Genomic DNA, 13,610 nt, shown 5'->3' with positions numbered 1-13,610 from the left:
GAGATGGTGTCAATTATTTAATGCAATTTCGGTCTTATTTCCAATCAACAGCACCAGGAGTTTTTTCCTATTATTATTTCTGTTGAGCATCCCTCTTATATGAAATATGGTCAATCAATTAGTACCAAAAAAAAGCATGTTATCATCGCAAGACAAAGAAAGTAACTGCCAGTGTTGTTGGAAAGTATGCTCTCTGCAAATGTGAAGTATCAAAATAGGTTAAATATCCCTGTTTGGGTGAATACAGAATCTTATCGGTACTCTACTGTAAAATTCCAGAAATCAAATGAAGAGCCTTCTAGAGTCTTTCAGAACATCTGTACCAGACTGTGCACTCGATCAAACTTTCTTGACAGGTGGGTAGAGTGTGCAGGGACATCCTTGCATTTGGATGTTGTTTTATATATATGGATGTCTTTCATTGTCAGAGATGTAAGTTTGAGAACAATGAAATACAGTGTATCTCTACTTCAATACTAATGTAAAAAGTAAGACGGACAAAAGTTGTGATCCCAGAAACCTTAATTTGAAACAATTCCATCTCATATCAGATTGAAAAATAAGAGCCGTAATAATCATATATCAGGGCTTTATTTGGATAGGTTAGCTGGATGCTGATGGAGTAGCAATACAGATACTGAAGTTGATGTACTTATTTGTACCAGGGAACCTCAGCATCGAGCTTGCACTTTTCCAGTTGATCCCTTTTCCTGAGGTTCCTTTTCTCTATTAGATCATAATCTAACAATTCATTTGTTTGTTTTCATTATGAATTATTGATTAGTGGGTTGTGGTTTGGAGCTACAAATGGCTGAACAAATCCTGATGAAGTACTAAGAACCGCTCTCCTTTGGTTGAAACGATAAACCAGGAATCTGGTCTTTTTCATGGGGGACATTAACTCTACTATTTGAAGAAGAACCGGCAAACTCCCTGGTCTCCTGTCCAATAATTCAACTATATGAAAGGGACATTAGTGCCTGTTTCTCCGGGCCGGGGAGGGTACGGTGTCTGATGCGCAGAGTTGGAGTATCGCTGTGTGGGAGGGAGAGAGAGGGGGAGGGAGGGAAAGAGAAGGGGAAAGGGGGGGGGGGGGGGGGGGAGGGGGGGGGGAGGAGGGGGGGGGGGGGGGGGGGGGGGGGGGGGGGGGGAGAGGGGGGGGGGGTGTTGGGGAGGGAGAGAGAGGTGGAGGGAGAGGGAGTGGGAGAGGGAAAGGGGATTATCTTTAGTGAGATTGCAAAATTAAGGTAGGTTTTAGAGCAATTATATTTTTTCCTCCATATGAATAATAATTGGAACTGCTTTCTTTTCCTTGATAACAATAGTGAAAAATATGAATTCCATAGTTTGCGACTCGTTTTGCATCATATTTTTAATGTGCACACACTAACACAGTCGAACAGTAATAGGCAATCAAATCAACACACAAAACATTTTCTAAAAAAAGGTTTCATTTACTGCAAAAACTTACAGTATTTTATTTGCAGTGTTTGCATGCTCTGATATAACATTTTACATAACATTTTATAGTACAGCTTGATTATTAAAACAAGGACAGCTTCAATTCTTGATTTTTAAAAATGTATACACAATGAACCCAATCATCCCATTCCAACCACTCAATACTCTTGACTCAACCAAAATGATTTCTGAAGTATTGGTCATAAATTTGGTGCAAAAATGCTCCAAAATAAGGCTCAAAATGCAGCAGAGAGCATCTAAAATCTCAGAGCTTCCAGGGCCTGGACCCCGGATGCAAGGTTCTTTGAGCTTCGCGCTTGTGATATGCACTGCGTGTATTTATTTCACGTAGAATTTTTGTAATCCTGCATGCCACCTCCCTTTTTGAAAAGCTTCGTAAGGGCCTGATGTATAATCTTTTTGACACTGTCGTAGGCCTTTCTTACATATGCTGTCACAACGCACTGTAGTCTCTAAACAACACTTCAGTAATTTTCCTTCCCCTCTATTTTAGAATAATAGTGTTTTAAGCCGATAAAATCGACACTAGCACTGGCAATAAATAAAAAGCACAGCTTTCCAGCCCTTATCTCATTGGCCACGCTCGGCTGCACATCTGGTGGACTCTTCCATCTTCCTCTCGTCTTGGGGGTGGGGGGATTGGGAAGGGCCTCACAAGTAGAATAGCCTAGGGCCTCTCTTCATCGAAATCCGGCCCTGATTAGAGTCATGCAGCACGGAAACAGGGCCTTCAACTTAACATGCCTCCTCTACACTAGTCCTGTCTGCCCACGTTTGGCACATATCCTCTAAACCGTTCCTATCCATGTACTTTTCCAAATGTCTTTTAAATATTAATTGGCCACTTAACTTTGATGTTATCCATAAAATACATTGATTTGTTTTGTGAAGCATTCTGAGGTGCACGAGCACTACATGCATTGTTAATTATTTATTTTCATGGTGGTTGAGTTCAAGTCAAGTCAAGTCAAGTCAAGTTTATTTGTCACATACACATACGAGATGTGCAGTGAAATGAAAGTGGCAATGCTCGCGGAACAACAAAACAACCAAACAAATTATAAACACAATCATACCACACATATTATTTTACATAATAAATAATAGAAGGAAAAACGTTCTGTACAGTTAGTCCCTGGTGAGAAAGGCGTTTACAGTCCGAATTGCCTCTGGGAAGAAACTCCTTCTCAACCTCTCCGTTCTCACTGCATGGCAACGGAGACGTTTGCCTGACCGTAGCGGTTGGAACAGTCTGTTGCAGGGGTGGAAGAGGTCTCTCATGATTTTGTTTGCTCTGGAGTTGCACCTCCTGTTGTATAGCTCCTGCAGGGGGATGAGTGAAGTTCCCATAGTGCGTTCGGAGAACGCACTACTCTCTGCAGAGCCTTCTTGTCCTTGGCAGAGCAATTCCCGAACCAGATGGTAATGTTCCCGGAAAGATGCTTTCCACCGCCGCTGCGTAAAAGCACTGGAGGATCCTCGGAGACACTCTGAATTTCCTCAATTGCCTGAGGTGGTAAAGGCGCTGCCTTGCCTTACTAACCAGTGCTGAGGCGTGTGATGACCATGTCATATCCTCAGAGATGTGGACTCCCAGATATTTAAAACAGTTCACCCTATCCACAGGATCCCCATTTATACTCAATTGAGTTAACACAAGCAGGAGGTTCTTTCGATGTTGTTTGTTCCAAACTTTAAATGCTGGTTAAATGTTTTTCTTGAAATGAAATTCTTAGTCTTCCTGCTTTATCTAATGATTTCTAGACATGGTACTGAAGAGTTAATAGTGCATCTTGAAGCATCAGTTTTCATGAACTGATTCAAATTATTTAAATCTGTTTAATTTTCCAACATTTAAATAGTTAGCTAAAACGTTTGTGTTTTTGAATAGATATGCTGGAAAGGATACCAAGGTCAGAGAGCGCACATTTGACAACTGAGAATAAGGATTGTGATGTTGAGGCAAATGGAGAATGGACACAGAATCATTCAGCTCGAGATGTCAGATTAGCACTAACTGGTCCAAAACCCCCACCAAAAAGGTGAGGAACTGATAGCAGCTAAATCACCTATCTACAAGAAACCAAGGAAACATAATTATGTTATCAATGTAAAATAAGTTAATTTAGATATTTTTAAGGATTTTTAAGCAAAGTTTTTTTAGTGAAGAGAAGAAGTGAAGATACCCAAGGTACACAAAATTGCTGGAGAAACTCAGCGGGTGCAGCAGCATCTATGGAGCGAAGGAAATAGGCGACGTTTCGGGCCGAAACCCTTCTTCAGACTGATGGGGGGTGGGGGGGAAGATACCCATCCTTGATCAGGACTCAGTGATTATCAGTGGAGAGAACAAACGTGAATGTACGGTAGAAAATCAGGTATGCTCAGAACATGAGTCTTAATGAGAGACGGAAAAGAGATTTAAAGAAACATTGAGCAGACAAAGTTTATTCACTATTGTGCATTGCACAAAGCAACCAAACATCAGCAGATCCAATATTGCACACACTGCTAACAAAGCAAGTAGTGGTGGCTTGGTACATCTTGAAAAGAATGGGTGACACAGAGAAGGTTTACCAAGGAAGACTTTGTATCATCATGCAAGGGGACAACCCTCATAAACTCTTGATCTGGTCTGAGAACCAGCATAAAACCATTTATGCTGTTCTATGTCTCAGCTCATGGAGCAATCCCATTCCCTTATTAAGTTTCCCTGTAACCTATTCTCCCTGCATTCTGATCAATAACCTCCAGATTCTTTCACACCTATGCACGTGTGAATGTTAGGTGAACATTCAAAATTGTGGGGAATTGGTGGAAATGTGGGAAAGAAAATGGGATTGATTTGTGTAAATAGTCAGTGTGAGCTGAAGTGCCCATTTCTATATCACTCTATGCCCCTATAAATTAGATACCTTCTTGGTCTTTGGAGGCATTAACACATTGGTGGTACTTTTATGACTGAAACTATTAAGAAAGTTGTTAGAAAGTATTTTACAATGCAGATATCTTTCTCATATAAGTGAGGGAACAGATTGTACACATCCATATCATGATTCGCCATTGCCTCCCAAGGTGTTAATAGTTGACATACTTGGCTTTGGTTGTTCTCTTCACTTAATATGTTTCACATATTAATATGACTCACTATATTCCTCTGTCTATTTCCCCTCAGTGCTGTTGCAAGACAAAAGATCAGCGTGAGCAAGAGTCTTCTGCTGAAAAAGAAACTTCCAGAGGATGTAAGTGACAGTCAATAAAATGACTAACCTATTTACAATAGTGCACTTTAATGACAGTTTTTTAATTGGATAAACAAGGTAACATGCAAAGGATTAGAGAGCAGGATACAACAAACATTAAAAAGACAATGTAAGTCCCAAAGTAGTAGTAATTGTTCTGGCCAAGATTGGACCAACCATGATCTTATTGAATGGCAGAGCCAATAGCTTATTCCTGCTCGTGTTCCTTTTGTGTTTACATTTACATAATACATTAATTGTTTTTGATTAAACTGTGGATTATAGCAGGACGAGCCAATTGAATCTTCTGAATGAATTAACAGGAATTAATCAATAGATAGAAATTAATCAGTTCTTTTGAAACAGAATTCCACTGCCATATTATCTGGGTACTTTTCCAACTATGTTAACTTCCCATGATAGTAAAGGAATACTATTGGGAAGATCAGCTTCCGGGAAAAGTAGTTATACAGTAATCACAGAGATATCCATTCAGGAGCAACGGGGACATTTAGAAAGCAGCTATCATAATAATGTCATCTTGTCATGAATTGCCAACTTAATCCCTGTCACAACTCATCTGCTGCCAAAACTCTCTTCCATGACTTTACCACATTTATACTTGACCAGTCCAGCACCGGGGCTCTGCTGCAACTTTCCATAAACTCAACAAACCTCTGCTATCCATTTTCTAACGTACAAAAAATCTGTTTACCTGTCCTTTTTGTGATTGCCGATCTATGTTGCACCAAGCTACACAAAGTCACAACGTTTTATAATTCTCATTCTGTTGACAAATTCCGCACGGGCTTCAACCTCAGCAACACACGCACGCACTCACACACGCACACGCACTCACACACGCACACACGCACACACACACAGACGCACACACACACACACACACACACTCACACACTCACACATTCACTCTCAATCTTTTTGAGGTATATTTCTATTCCTCTTGAGCATCACCATTCAAGCCTACAACTGGCAATGCCCTTGCCATGGCTTTCCCTCCTCAACGTTTTCCCCCTTTATACTTTTTATTTCTTGAAACCTACTTTTAACATTCTAACCCTAACATGTTACTTCCTCTACTTTAGCCCAATGACCTGTGATGATTTTCCAATTCTCAAACCTGATTTACTTATGAAAAGGCATTTTCTCCTATTTTTGGTGTTATATTAACCAAATTAACATTGCAAGCATTCTTATATTGAGTGAACAGAAATTCTTTATCATTTTAAGCTGCATATTGAAAAGACAGAGCATAGCCCAACTCAAATTGTCCAGGTTCAGAAAAATGAGGGCATTGCGGTGTGTTTTAGGTTTGGGAGAGAATGAAAATACTGGAAGAGAACATGTGGAGAAATAAAAATAGTACAATTGAGAAGCTTCAGTCTGAGACAAGCAGAAAACTGGAGAAACAGCTCTCAGTTCAAAAGAGACTTCAACTGCATTCAGACAACGTGGCACATGATAGCAGAAGCAAAGGTTTGTGTTCTGATTCAGTATTTAACACATTAAAAACAAATCAAACTTTTGGTCTCTATGTTCTGCTGGTGCTATCCAGGTTCTTTGGTTTTGTACCATTATCCATTTTCTCCTAAAATATAGTTGGGTTTCTGTTCCTAAGCATGAATGCTGCTAGAAGGTCCAAGCATATAGGAATTACCCTTGGATATTTTGTGTCCATGGCTTGTGAGGATGAGAGGATGTTTAGTGTGTACTGCATTGGTGTTACCTCCTGCACCCATGCAGAACTCATGGACTTCATCAACTTCACCACCAATTTCCATCCTGCACTCAAATTTACTTGGACCATCTCGGACACCTCCCTCCCCTTTCTTGATCTTGCAGTCTCCATCACAGGAAATAGACTATTGTCTGATGTCTTATTACAAATCCACTGACTTCCACAAGAAGGAGTTCGACCCGAAATGTCACCTATTCCTTCTCTCCAGAAATGCTGCCTGTCCCGCTGAGTTTACTCCGGCATATTGTATCTACCTTCGACTCCCACAACTACCTCAACTACACTTCTTCCCACCCTGCATCCTGCAAAGACTCTATCCCATACTCCCAATTCCTCCGCCTATGCCGCATGATGAGGTTTTCCATACCAGGACATCCAAGAACATTACGCAGAAGTTCACTTGCGCCTCCTCCAACTTCATCTACTGTATCCATTGTTGAAGACGTGGACTCTAATACATCGGCGAGACCAAACGTAGACTGGGCGATCTTTTTGCTGAACTCCTTCGCTCAGTCCGCCTGAACCTACCTGATCTCCCGGTTGCTAAACATTTTAATTCTCCTTTCCATTCCCACACTGAACTTTCTGTCCTAGGTACTTTCCATTCTCAGAATGAGGCTAAGTGCAAATTGGAGGAATAGCATTTCATATTTTGCTTAGGCAGCAGTGGTATGAATATTTATTTCTCTAACTCCAAGTAATATCGGCATTCCCCCTCTCTCTATACCTCCCCCACTCAAGTTGCACCACCTTCTTGTTTTCACCCAACAAACAGCTAACAGTGAGTGGCCTGTTTCCTTTATCATCGTTACTTTTTTTGCATATTTCATTCATTATTCTTTATCTCTCTACATTATCGTCTATATCTCTCGTTTCTTTTTCCCGTGATCTTCAGTCTGAAGAAGAGTCTCGACCCGAAACATCACCCATTCCTTCTCCCCAGGGATGCTGCCTGTCCCGCTGATTTATTCCAGCTTTTTCTGTCTATCTTTGGTTGATCGGTATGTTGGCCAGAACAATTGTTCACTCATTTACTCCTTTCTTTTTCCTTGGTAGATGAAATCTGCCTCCCAGCACTGTTCATGCCAATGAAGATCAGACAGGTATTTATGCCAAAGGCTCGTTTATACTTCCATCCATCAGGTTCGGCAGGCTTCTTCCGCCTAACGCAAGCACCGTCAGTTTTCAGCCTTCCTCCTTTGGGCTGCAGCACCGTATCCTTCACACCGGACTAGTATTAAAGCAAGGTAATATAAGTCTAAAAGGTTGTATAAACTTCTGATCAGGTCCAATGGGGATTATTCTGTACAATGCTGGCTGCACAGAATATTATTACTTTGGAAAGAATAGGGAAAAAATTATGAATGATTATTCCAGATATTGAGAATATCAAATGTGACAGGAAGGTTAACTAGAGTGCAATGAAGGCAATTGTACATTTGATTGTTGGTGAAAAGGCAGTCTATTTTCTTTTTAATTCCCTTGTAATGTTCATAAGACAGAATCAGGCCATTTTGATAATTGAGTCTGCTCGAACATTCAATCATGCCTGATCTATTTTTCCCTCACAACCCCAATTTTCCTGCCTTCACTTCGTAACATTTGACAGCCTTACTAATCAACAATCTTTCAATATTTGTTTTAAAAATACCCAATGACTTGGCCTCCACCACCACTTGTGGCATTGAATCCCACAGATTCACTACCCTCTAGGTAATGAAATTCCTCTTAATCTCCACTCTAAAGGCACTTCCTTTTATCCTCAGGCCGTGCCCTCTGATCCTCATAATCAGGAGGCTGAACTGCCAAGATGGAAAAGAACCCCAGGGTTTTACAAATGACATGATTGGGAGTTACTCCAATCTCTGTGATACCCAAACCTAACACTCTCTCTTACACTTGTCTTGGTGTAGTAGGTAGCATTCATTAATTTAACAATTTGTGATAACAGGTTAATATGCTTTTTGTACTGTGCAGTTCAGTTGAAATTGGCATGTTTTACTTGACTCATTTGCTTGCTCCAATTGTTCAGAATTTTTTGCAAAAGCTTCATTCTCAAGAAGGGCACAGATTCTCTTATGCTGGCCAGCATTCTGCTAATCTATCATCATAAAAATAGATTAAAATATATTTTATTTTGATATTTATGGCTTATTCCGTACAATACTGGCTTAATTTGTGTATAGCAACAATAAAACCTCACAAAGTAGCTCTGTTGGTGGCACACTCATCTCCGAGTCAAGAGGTTGAGTTGTTCAAGTTGTACTCCAGAGATTTGAGCTGGGAAATCTCAACTTTAGGCTAGTGTAGAAAAGAGATCGTACTTCATTGTGGGAGCTTTTAGTTTGAGGCATAAATCTGAGTTGTGAGAATGGTCAACAAGATATTTCAGCTATAAGATTTTATTGCATTGTAATTATCCTGAAGAAGAGTTAAGGGAGTTATACCTGCTGTCCTGCCAGTACTAATTCCATTAACCATCTTCCCTTAAGAAAACAAGTCAGCTTGTCATTATGGTATTGCTGTTTGAGGGACATGTGGGACTTCCTGTGCTATTACAGAGCCAAAATAATCTATCAGCTGCAAAATCCTTTGTGAGACTGAGATTGTGTAAATGCAACTCCTTCCTTTTTTAAAGTGATTAATTGGTTAGGAAAAGCTTTGTGTTGATATGAAATGCCGTATAAAAATCCAAATTCAACCTTAACCCCGGCATTGCTGTTCAGAGGATGTCTGTTCTGAATCTGTTGAACCCAAGTGTCACATTACCAATGACGTCTGCTGTTCAGGATAACTCTACCCCAGAAGAAGCTGAGACTGTGGTAAACAGACAGACACCAGAGCCATACCCCATGAATCAATCTTGGGCAGGTAGTATGAACATACCTGAAGAGAAATATTAACTGAACCAAGATTCTGAAGATTGGAAGGTTTTGACCGAATCTGTTGGATGGGATTGATTGAAAGATACAGCATGGAAACAAGTCCTTTGGTCCACCGATATCTTGTTGACCATTCTCACAACTTCTGTCACCAGGGAGTGCAAGGGCAATATGTGCATGGGAAAACCATTCTCTGTAATTTGTGGTCTGAGGCCTCCAAGCCTCAAAGAGCCATTTGGAAACATATATCCTTCATTGTCACTGGATTTAAATCCTGTAACTGCTTTCTCAAGGTCAATTAGAGATGAGCAATAAATGCTGACTTTGCCGGCGACTGCCATACCATAAAAAATTAATAAATACTTTTCTTTTAAAATCTTCATTCTATAAATCAGTTAGACTTGACCTGCTTTTCATTATATCATCCTGTTCAGATAATACCTTGGGACTGAACATATCTTCTCCATTGTTTTCTTGCTGTTGATGAAATCTAGGAATTTTCCTGCTACTGATGCTTAAACTTACGCTTTACGTTACTTAGATTTTTATTACCTTTCCTTTTTTCATATTTTAATGTTTGAATTGAGTTGTAACTTTTTTTCCCATAATCTTGACATCACGCTATCTCTAGCATAACACTGTCATTCCCCACCAGTCACACTATCAATTTAGGGTTGCCAATATGTCCTTATTCTCTACAACAATCAAATTTAAATTGTTTGTAATGTGTCGGCTCGACCTTTATTACCTTCATCTTTGATCAATTTACGAACCTTTCCTCTTCCATGTCCTCAGCAATTCTTTAACAGTTGTTCGATCTTTGCCCCCCTTATTATGAGTGGTTACAAAATGCGACCTCAAGCACATTTGCATTATTACACCTCTGTTTATACTGAAATTATTGACTTTTGGTGAAAATTGAAATAAAATTAAATGGACAAGATTTTGGACGATAAAGTTATTTCTTTCAGCAGCGACTTTAGACTTTATAAATACCTTGTATAAACATTAGCGATCATGCCGTACACTAACACTATCCTGCACACTAGTGACAATTTTACTTTTTTTTTTCCTTAGTCAATTAACCTACAAGCCAGCATGTCTTTGGGGTGTAAAAGGAAATCAGAGCACCCCAAGAAAACCCATGCGGTCACGGGGAGAATGTACAAACTCAGTACAGACAGCACCCATAGTCAGGATCGAACCCGGGTGCTGCTGTAAGGCTGCAACTCTACCACTACAAGAATACTGTTAGAGAATATTTAGGAGTTACAGAATTATAAGGATGGAAGATATCTATTAAAAGAAGAACCAATCTTGAGAATGGCAAAACAACCTATTCATGTTAACTTGCAAGTATACTTTAGGCTATCAAAACTAATCACTGAATGTGGACTTTCTGACCAGTACCATTGAAGAGAATAGATGAAAGTTCATCTTAATTGGCTATCATTGAAACCTCCAAGATGAGATCAGGGAAGACATAAAGTGACCATCTCTGGATAGTAACATATCCTTAAAGGTGCATCCCTGTTACTCAATGCAGAGTCTGTCTTGTCACTTAATATTCTGTTGTTTGTGTAAGCAGGGTGCCACCATGGACACTGTAACTAAGGAGGCACTGTCCTCTGACCATCCATGTGAATTAGTTTGTCCCAATAAAGGTGTTTGTACATTTAGAGTTTTTTTAGCAGCTTCCGTGCGGTGCAGTGTAATTATGCAAAGTTACCCGTCTACGTTTGAAATATTAAAGCTAATTAGATAATTATAGCAATTGATGAATAAAGACTTTTATATCAACCAGCTTCAGCTTCTGAGTGACTTTGTACACAAATCACAGTATTTGGGGCTTTGTCCAGATATTTAACTGATCCATTACATGGCTAGCAACCTCAGCAGTCTAACAGCGTATGATGTGAGCGTTTTTTTAAACACAAAGACAACAAAGAATGTTTAACAGAGATACAAGGGACTGCAGATTGACTGTTGGTTTTCAAAAAAAGACCCCAAGTGCTGGAGTAACTCAGCAGGTCAGGCAGCATCTCTGGACAACATGGATAGGTGACATTTCAGGTCAAGACCCATCTTCAGACTCCGTCAGAGAGAGGAAGAGAATTTTTTGAAAGTAGGCACACCTTGAGTTTTTGTAGTGGAGCAGTAAAATGTAGAAACAGGACATTGCAGAAGCTGGTTCACAAGAAAAGACACAAAGTGCATGAGTAACTCAACAGGTCAGGCAGCATCTTTGTACAACATGGATAGGTGACGTTTTGGGTCGGCACTCTTCAGATTGTTTTTATAGTTTTACAGGTACATTTAGCTATAGTTTTAATGGCTCTGATTACCTACTCATCTTTAATTTGAGTATAGACAGGTAACTTTGCAGAATGACTTATTTACTGTCTATGGAATAGATACATTAAAATGCAAAGTCTATGAAACTGATGCGCTACAATGCTATGAATTATATTCTGAACTTTGGTCCTTTGGTCTATCTATTGTACTTGAGTTTGACTTGATTGTACTTATAAATAGTATATCTGATCTGTTTGAATAGTATGCAAAACAAAACTTTTCCAATACCTCGGTCCACGTGACAATAATAAACATAAATAATGGACTACACATTGGCACAAAGATACTTCTGAAAACACAAACATCTTTACTATGACAATCTAATTTATAAGATGGTCAAGAAACTATACTTATTTTGTTACAGTGATGAGGGATCACTCCCTGGAAAAACAAAACAGCAAAATATTAAAAGACAAATGGTTCAAGGATGCACCTTTGATAGTATGTTAATATGTTAATACATGAGATGGCTGCTTAATGTCTCCCCAGTCTCATCATGGGGATTTCAAAGAGGGCCCATTAACATAAACATTCATCTATTGCCCTCAATGATACTGATCAGAATATCCCACACATGATGACTAATTTCGATAACCTTAACGTATCGTTGAAAGTTAACTTTAGTTTAGTTTAAAGATGCAACTTGGAAACAGGCCCTTCAGCCAACCGTGTCTGCGCTGACCAGCGATCACCTGTTCACACTAGTTCTATTCTACACATTAGGGACGATTTACAGAAGCCAATTAACCTACAAACCTGCATGTCTGGGAAGTGGGAGGAAACACCCGGAAAAAGCCCACACAGTCACAGGGAGAACGTACAAACTTCATACAGTCAGCATCCAAATTCAGGATCAAACCCAGCTCTCTAGGCTACTCTAGTGCTGAGCCACCGTGCTGCACCATCGGGAACAGGTTGTTTTGCTATTTTGAAGATTGGTTCTTTTTTAACCAAAAAAAAAGTTAGTAAAAAAAATATCTCCTATCCGCATAATTCTATAATACCTGAATATCCCCTAAGTGCAAAGGAAGCATGTACCCCAACTTGAACACCATTAAATGTTTTCAATTTGTTTTTGATGCGTTTTCACCATCCAAGCTTGTTGACAACCTGAATTTTGGCACTTGGGCACCAGATGTACTCTAGCATGTTTCCCATTTTGCTCTTATAAATGTATGTCTCCAGTGAGTGTCTGGAGATTATTTAGTTTTGAAGAATATTCAGGCAAGTCTAATCTTGTTCTCACAGTAACATCTACAAAAACAGGTTCTTAGCAAAATTACATGGTTAATGTTTGATCAGGATGGTAAGTGAATATCTTGGCTTCTTTACTTCAGTTTGTAAATGTATGTGCATTAAAACTACGTGTGACAGCTTTATCAATTTACTTTCACTTCGGAACGTACCGTCCTCTGAAAGTTTCAATGTATCGCCGCAGGTGATTCATCAATCATTGGACTTTCACTCATCGCATGGGGATGAGATCATACCGTACTCTGAAAGTTTCAGATGTATCGCCGCAGGTGATTCATCAACAAACCTTCTGGGTCAGAAAGGCGGGTCATGGAGCGAAGGAAATGGACGAGAGACTGATTCAGGTGGGGGTGGGTGGGGACAAGAAAGGGAAAAGGAGGAGTAGCCGGAAGGCTTCAATTGAGGAAGGGGAGGAGACATAACAGAATCAGCGATGTTCATGGGGAGACTCCCCAAACGGAGAGGTGCTGTTCAATTATTTGTACCAGGATCATTGGCGGAGTGGGATTCAAGTGCTGAGGTATAGCTAGGTTATTGCTCAGCAGATCCATATCGGTGAGACCAAGCAGGTTGGGCACAGCAGATCTATATCGGTGAGACCAAGCGGAGGTTGGGCGATCGTTTCGCCGAACACCT

General features: G+C 39.9%; 1 protein-coding gene across 2 annotated transcripts in view; it reads left to right on the top strand.

Annotated features, from left to right (window-relative positions):
• The window catches only part of LOC129705786 (uncharacterized), a 33,951-nt gene extending 23,601 nt beyond the window's left edge, over nt 1–10,350 (top strand). Inside the window, exons 18-23 of one of the 2 annotated variants that reach the window (XM_055649589.1) lie at nt 280–356; nt 3,374–3,524; nt 4,658–4,724; nt 6,056–6,221; nt 7,540–7,697; nt 9,210–10,350. In XM_055649589.1, coding sequence (XP_055505564.1) covers nt 280–356; nt 3,374–3,524; nt 4,658–4,724; nt 6,056–6,221; nt 7,540–7,697; nt 9,210–9,386 — 796 coding nt within the window. In that variant the 3' untranslated portion in view covers nt 9,387–10,350. The remainder of the gene's footprint in view (nt 1–279; nt 357–3,373; nt 3,525–4,657; nt 4,725–6,055; nt 6,222–7,539; nt 7,698–9,209) is intronic. The other variant, XR_008724964.1, reaches the window with a different exon arrangement.
• The last annotated feature ends 3,260 nt before the right edge of the window (nt 10,351–13,610 follow it).

This window comes from Leucoraja erinacea, chromosome 18 (genome assembly GCF_028641065.1).
Source record: "Leucoraja erinacea ecotype New England chromosome 18, Leri_hhj_1, whole genome shotgun sequence".
Taxonomy (NCBI): domain Eukaryota; kingdom Metazoa; phylum Chordata; class Chondrichthyes; order Rajiformes; family Rajidae; genus Leucoraja; species Leucoraja erinaceus.
The sequence above is the reverse complement of the archived record's forward strand: the minus strand, read 5'-3'. Positions and strand labels throughout refer to the sequence as shown.